We start from the raw sequence: 7,785 nt of genomic DNA, 5'->3' as shown, positions 1-7,785 counted from the left end.
CTGAAAAAGCTTTCAACTATGCTACAAATGTATTTACAAAAATTAAAGTGAAGTTAAGAAGATCTTGTCTATCCATCCAAAAAGTCTCTGATAAAGAATGGTGAATTATTTTAAAAAATATTAAGGACATGTTTTATAAGCAAATTTTCAGCATATAAATGAAAAGGGTGTTAGATTCCCAAAAACCTACAGGAAGGAAACAAATTGATAAAAAGTACTCAGCTGCAAACATGTTATCATTCAAGAAAAACGGAAGGATGATTCTGAGTACAGAACCTTCGGTGTGAAGTATAGACCCTTAGGCACAAAGGCCAGAATCTCCAGAAACAGATGATTTCCAGGCCTTGTAGCCTGGTGGAGTTTACCTAGTTGGATTTCAAGATTGCTTGGAGTCAATAACTCTTTTCTTCATTTTCTCCCATTTGGAGTGGGAATGTCTGTAACTATTATCCTATACCTATCCCACTACTGTAATTTGGGAGGAGGTAACTTTTTTACTAGTTCACAGACCCACTGATGGAGAAAATTTTTGTCACAGGGAGAATCATACCCAGTTTCTCACATATCTGGTTAAATGATTTACAGGTGAGATTCTGGACTTGATATGTAATATGTTGAGACTTTGGGGGATATTGGGATGAGATGAATGTGTTTTGCATGATGGGTGGATTTGGATCTTTGCAGGGGTCAGAAGACAAACTGCTGTCTGCTGAACAATGACCTCTAAGGATATCCATGCCCTAGTGCCTGAAATCTGTGAATGTTATCTGATTTGGCAAAAGGGACTTTGCAGATGTGATTAAGTTAAGGATCTTGAGATGGGGAGACTATCTTGAAAGCGAAACATGAAAGTGTTACTCACTCAGTTGTGTCCGACTCTTTGTGACCCCACGAGTATAGCTCACCAGGCTCCTCTGCCCATGGAATTCTCCAGGCAAGAATACTGGAGTGGGTAGCCAATCCCTTCTCCAGGGGATCTTCCTGACCCAAGGATAGAACCCAGGTCTCCTGCATTGTAGGTAGATTCTTTACCTTCTGAGCCACCAGGAGACTAGCTTGGTGAGCCCTAAATGTAATAGTGTGTCCTTATAAAGAGGAAAGGAGGACATTTGACACAGAAGAAGGAGGGCAGTGTTACGTTGGCTCGGATGATGGATGAATGGGTCACAAGGCAACGACTATAAGAATGCAGCTCTAGATGTAGAAAAGGCAACTTAAGAAATTCTCCCTAGAGAAAGCCTGCCCAAGGGACAGTGGCCTTGCTAAGAAACCTTGGTTTGTACCCAGTAAAGCCGATTTTGTACTTGACCTCTGGGGCTAGAAGAGAATAAATGTGTGTTATTTTAAGCCACCAGGTTCATGGTAATTTGTTACAGCCACTGTAAGAAAATAATCCAGGAACCTTTCAAGATAATCTAGTCCAGTGGCTTCAAAAAATTCTCAAAAGAACTTCTTTCAGCCTTACTTCACCTCAACCTAAAGAAAAAGTCCAGAAATGTGCAAAGATGTCCCCTTAACTCACTCAACCAGAGAAGATAAACAAAAAGCAAAACAGGTTCTAACTCCCGTTAGAGTTTCTTGTGCCACACTGCTCTGTGCAGGTGTGCTCATTTGTGTCCAACTCTTTGTGACCCTATGGACTATAGCCCACCAGGCTCCTCTATCCATGGAATTTTCTAGGCAAGAATACTGCACTAGAACTAGAAATATGGGCTGGAAATAAACAATGCAGGAATAAATAAAACCATATACGTAGAAAGTTTAAAAGTGCCTAGCCTGTATGTGATCATAACACTATAATGTGTACTTGCATTTGCAGAGAATATCTCTGGAAGGATATACAAAATTGTAAAAATGGGGATTTCTTCTAGGTTGAATGAAACAGAAGCATGCTACAGAAACTGACTTTTTACTACATTTAATCATGTACACATACTGCCAATCCAGGTGAATCACTGGTAAAGTATCCTCCTGTGAATACAGGTCCTATCCTACAGCTGAACCAATCTTTTTGTCATGTTTTGAGGCTGAGAACACTTCATTTTTCTTGAGAGAAATGATGTGAGTATTCAAGGGTCAGAAAGACACCATGTTTCTGTTTTTTATCTTCTCTGGTTAAGTGAGTTAAGGGAACATCTTTGCACATTTCTGGGCTTTTTATTTAGCTTGAGTTGAAGAAGAGCTGACACACATACACACATACTCACCTTTGGACTTGTTTGAAATGGACAGGAGAAAATAAAACTTCACTTGTGAGATATTATAACTGGATGGGGGAAAATGTCCTCACCATTTCAGGGTGTGTATAAACATATATATTTTCCCCTTAAATGGTGAGCAGGATTGAATGAAGCCATCTTTCCCTGTTTAAGATTAAGATTTCTCTCTTCTCCATGTGGAGATATAAAACTAACTCAGAATCTCAAAGAAATCAATTATACCAAATCTCAATTGTAAACTATAAGGCAAAATTTCATTTCAGTCTAATGTCTATATCCACCAACACTCCTGCCACCAACAGTCATTTCCACAGGGATCCCTTCGGAGTGCATTTTTATATAAAACAATCAGGACTCCAAAATGAAGATTTTTTTTTAAAAAAAATGTATTTAATAGTGGCAAATCAGATTAGAAAATCCAGCTAGACAAAATTCACAGCCTGTTTATTAAATGCACATTAACCAGCCATTGTCTCTTTCCTAAAACTAAGTCACAAGACTAGAACCCTTGAATGATCCATTCCTCAGCTTCCCTCTGTACCTTGCTCAGTCACTCAGTCATGCCTGACTCTTTGCGACCCCATGGACTATAACCTGCCAGGCTCCTTCCTCTGTGTGCCTTATATTCAGTCAATAAAGATATCACTCTATTCACCTAGCTATAGCAACCACCTGGAATCCATCTTCTAGAAAAATTACCCTGGGACTAATGGAACTCAGATCCCATCTGTTATTATTCTTGGATTAAGTAAATTATACTCAGCTCTTCCCATCCCCTGAAATGGTGAGGACATTTCCCCCCATCCAGTTATAATATACCCCAAATGAATTTTTATTTTCTCCTGTCCATTTCAAACAAGTCCAAAGGTGAGCTAATTTTTCCCCTACTTTCCTAGATTGCTGGTGGTCTGTTGTAGCTGGCCTGTAAATGATAGGGTCACTTCAGTTCAGTTCAGTCATTCAGTCATCTCCAACTCTTTGAGACCCCATGGACTGCAGCAGGCCATGCCTCCCTGTCCATCACCAACTCCCGGAGCTTACTCAAACTCATGTCCATGAGTTGGTGATGCCATCCAACCATATCATCCTCTGTCATCCTCTTCTCCTTCTGCCTTCAGTCTTTCCCAACATCAGGGTCTCTTCAAAGGAGTTAGTTCTTCGCATCAGGTGACCAAACTATTGGAGATGCAGCTTCAGTATCAGTCCTTCCAATGAATATTCAGGACTGATTTCCTTTAGGATTGACTGGTTGGATCTCCTTGCATTCCAAGGGACTTGCAAGAGTCCTCTCCAACACCACAGTTCAAAAGCATCAGTTATTCAGTGCTCAGCTTTCTTTATAATCCAACTCTCACATCCATACATGGCTACTGGACAAACCATAACTTTGACTAGATGGACCTTTGTTTGCAAAGTAATATCTCTGCTTTTTAATATGCTGCCTAGATTAGTCATAACTTTTCTTCCAAGGAGCAAGCATCTTTTAATTTCATGACTACAGCCACCATCTGCAGTGATTTTGGAGCCCCAAAAAATAAAGTCTGTCACTGTTTCCACTGTTTCCCCATCTATTTGCTATGAAGTGATGGGACTGGATGTCATGATCTTAGTTTTCTGAATGTTGAGTTAAAACTTTTTCACTCTCTTCTTTCACTTTCATCAAGAGGCTCTTTAGTTCTTCACTTTCTGCCATAAGTGAGGTGTCAACTGCATATCTGAGGTGATTGATATTCCCCCCAGAAATCTTGATTCCAGCTTGTGCTTCATCATTCCAGCATTTCTTATGATGTACTCTGCATATAAGTTAAATAAGCAGGGTGACAGACAACATACAGCCTTGACATACTCCTTTACCGATTCGGAACCAGTCAGTTGTTCCATGTCTCATTCTAACTCTTGCTTCTTGACCTGCATACAGATTTCTCAGGAGGTAGGTCAGGTGGTCTGTTATTCTCATCTCTTTAAGAATTTTCCACAGTTTGTTGTGATCCACACAGTCAAAGTTCAAATGACAGGGTTAATCTCTACAATTGAAGAAAACAAGCCCAGATCTTTGTGAATCTAGGACATCTGTCGTTTGTGATGCCAAATGAGTTGACAATCACAATCTGGGAGTTAGAGGCTTAGACTACCAGTGGGAAGAAACATGGTGGCTGTCCCACTTTTGAATACCCAGGTCATTTATCTCAAGAAGAAAGAAATGTTCTAAGCCTAGAAATGTGACAGTAGAAGATTTAGCTACAGAATGGAACCAGAGATGAACTTGAAACAAGTGTCTGTGACCTAAGTGCTTGCATTTGGAACTGGTTTGAGAGAGTCTAAAACTTACCCTCAGGATCACTAAAGAGAGAAAGAGAGAGAGTGCACACCCACTGAGGCTGAGAACTATCCTCAAATGAATGCTTGTTGGCAGACAATATTGACTTTCATCCAGTCCTCAATTTTGCATACTGCTTCATGCCCTCCACACCAGAACAGGATGTGGGGGCTCTTACTATTACTGCAGTTTTAAAATTATTGGGAAAATGTGATACTGGAAATAGGGTTCTATGACTTCCCCTGATCTGTAACTCAGTGTATTCCCAATTTCTAGAAGCCTTTATACTTCCAGAACTCTTACTTTGAAAAAATTCCACAGAAAGTTTTCACAGCCCTCAAGGAAATGATTTTTCATTGGCAAAAACAATGCTAGCAGCCAATGCCCTGATTCCTGCTCATGCCAGCATCCTGAAGAATGATCAGCCAGTGAAGGAGAACTGAGAGATCACTGGTTCTCAGACAGTAGCAGATAAGGGCACAAAACCTGGGTTCAGTCACAACACAGAAGGAACTGAGGTTTCTTGCAGCACAGAAGTTTATTATGAAGGGGGCTGGGCCAGTTTGTATTTACATGCTGGAATCCTGCAGCCTTGTGTCCAGGTTGAAGTGAGGAAGAGGCTACTCTGCTGGGCACGGTGATGTCATCCCAGGAACATACTTAGCCCTCTCTCCTGGGTCCCTATTGACAGACTGGGGTCTGGCACTATCAGATAGACTTCACTTCTGTTTCTTGTGCCTGAGCTGAAGGGATGATATCTTTAAGTATTTCATCATAATAGGGGCTAAATACCTGCTGATTGTGACGCATCAGATTGAAAAACTTCCAACCCAGTTTTGTCAACTCCCCCTTGATGAGAATAAGGCCAACAGGGAAGTCTAGCAGAGACTCCTGCATCCCGCGAACCAAACAGCCTTTGAGAAACAAGTGGATCCGCTGATCTGTGTGCAAGAAAAAAGTTAAAAGGGAAAGATCAAAGAGGTTTCAGAAGAAATTCACAATGCCCTTGCCCTCTCTGTTCGCCAACGTTTAAATTAACACTTTTTCACTGACCTACCTACTCATTCAGATAAACCATGTTAATGAGATTTTTTCTTTTTTTGGAAGAAGGAATGCTATAAAGCTCCTAAAAGCAATGCATTATTGAAAGATGTCGAGCCAGTAAGTTTCTGGCTGTTTATAATGTTATGGGGTGCTAAGTGAGCTCCCCATGTGTGTGACCTAACAAAAGGATTCTAGACATTGTACGTGAAATTCTAAGGACACACACTGCAGCCAGTGTACTGACTCTGGGCCCATACAATCATATCAGATTATGTCAAGATGCAAAAATTAGAAGCAGGGTGGTTGAGTTCATTGCTGCCATTCTTGAAGGGAATATATCCTTCTGCCTAAATTAGCATCAGTTCCTTAGAGGGAAGTAGGGACCATCATGGTAACTTAAAGCATGGGATAGAGAAAGGGTTTCCCAATCACAAGCCTTAATACAATTTATCAAAATACACCAATGACCTTTGCAGATGATGCCCAAGGTCTTTCCCATCTTGGGTTATAGTTAGAGAATGGCCAGGAATCACTCAGCACTAGCACCTGCAAGTTACACATCCTAGCTGACCTTAAAACCATGTGTTCACTCTTCAAGCTGAAAGAGATCTATTTCAATTCTGTACATTATACATAAGGAAACTAAAGCCAAAAGACTTTCCCAATGATCATTCCATTTTTGAATGGCTTCACAACTGACTTCCAGACTTGAGTCCACCTTCTTAATCTTCCACATTCTTGCTACCCCTTCCCAGCCCCACCAGCATAGGAGGACTCTTACCAATGATGCGACGAACACAGTTCTCTTTCTTGGCAATGTTCTGAAGTTGGCCTTTAAGAGAGGCTTTCTTTTCACTACTCAGGGCAGTTAGGCCCATGTCTTTGAGGCGTTCATGGATTTTCTGAGACACTTGTTCACTCACACTCACCATAGCCTCTTCAGGCCTAGATAATGAAGGACAGAAAGCAGAGTGGCCTTGGCATAGGGGCAAAGCCCAGAGAGTCCAACATCAGAAGCCAGCTCCACTTACAAAAGAATTCCAGCTCTTCACCACTAACAGAGGACCCAGCATTTCAAATCATTTCATTGTTACCCTCAAGATGTCAACTATTTCACACGTATTAATTCATACATATTAACTAATTCATACTATTCTCCACTTCAAATGAAACAAATTGGACAAGGGTTCAGTTCCATTCTTGGATCTACTCAGTATTCTTTAGTCCCATAAACTTTAATCAAATTCTGTTTTAAGACTTCTTAAGCATTTTCCAGAGTTGTCTTCCCTACTTCACCAATTAACTTGTAAATACACTGAGATCTGAACTTCCAGTTCTTTTTTTTACTTCGGCTGAGGTGCCCTGCATGAAGTAAATTATGGATACATATTGACCAAGAGATCAATTTCTGGATATACATACACAAATCCAGTGTCACTTATTTAAGTATATAATGACTCATTTTTAGCAAACATGGTACTGAATCATTCATAGCAAACTAGTTTCCACACTCACCTCATTGGAAATAGGTTTTGTTTCAATCACAAGCCTTAATACAATTTATCAAAATACACCAATGACCTTTGCAGATGATGCCCAAGGTCTTTTACATAGTTTATGATAAAGAATAAGGCAGTGATACATTAACTGCCTAAGTTCCAAAACCAACATACTATTTTCAACTCTCAGAAAGATCTAGGAAATTTGTTGTTGCTCATGTTGTTTAGTCTCTAAGTCATGTCTGACTCTTTTGCAACCCCATGGACTGTAGCCTGCCAGGCTCATCTATCCATGGAATTCTCCAAGCAAGAACACTGGAGTGGGTTGCCATTTCTTACTCCAGGGGATCTTCCTGACCCAAGGTTCAAATCTGGGTCTCCTGCATTGACAGGCAGATTCTTTACCACTGAGTCACAAGGAAAGCCTCTATGAAGTTTACCTGGAGTTAAATCCCTCCATCAGGGCCTTGGTTATGTGTTTCAGTTTATTCACAAATTCAGTCGAACTGAATAAAGCACTACCAGAGAAACTTCTGGCCACTAGCAAGACTGACGTCAGAATGGCCAACTGCTTCAACTGGGATTCCATGTCCCGCAGCCGGATTCTATCCATTAGCAGAGTCTGGTGAGGCAGAGAAAAGCAAGCTGTCAGAAGAGTGTTTTAGTAAAGGTTTCAAATACAAAACAAAAAGGCAATATTCTAACA

General features: G+C 40.6%; 1 protein-coding gene across 5 annotated transcripts in view; it reads right to left on the bottom strand.

Moving 5' to 3' along the window:
• Window positions 1–2,587: 2,587 nt before the first annotated feature.
• Window positions 2,588–7,785, bottom strand: part of LOC136153318 (T-complex protein 11-like X-linked protein 2) — a 37,008-nt gene continuing 31,810 nt past the window's right edge. For 3 of the 5 annotated variants that reach the window (XM_065915000.1, XM_065915002.1, XM_065914999.1), the window contains exons 8-10: window positions 7,520–7,701; window positions 6,362–6,525; window positions 5,056–5,477 (exon numbers count right to left, since the gene is read on the bottom strand). In XM_065915000.1, the coding sequence (XP_065771072.1) occupies window positions 5,245–5,477; window positions 6,362–6,525; window positions 7,520–7,701 (579 nt within the window). In that variant the 3' untranslated portion in view covers window positions 5,056–5,244. Of the gene's footprint in view, window positions 4,244–4,405; window positions 4,431–5,055; window positions 5,478–6,361; window positions 6,526–7,519; window positions 7,702–7,785 lie in introns of those variants that run through there. The other 2 variants (XM_065915003.1, XM_065915004.1) reach the window with 2 other exon arrangements.

The sequence above is a fragment of the Muntiacus reevesi genome, chromosome X, assembly GCF_963930625.1.
Source record: "Muntiacus reevesi chromosome X, mMunRee1.1, whole genome shotgun sequence".
NCBI lineage: Eukaryota > Metazoa > Chordata > Mammalia > Artiodactyla > Cervidae > Muntiacus > Muntiacus reevesi.
Note: the sequence above shows the minus strand (reverse complement) of the source record. Positions and strands in the feature narration are given on the sequence as shown.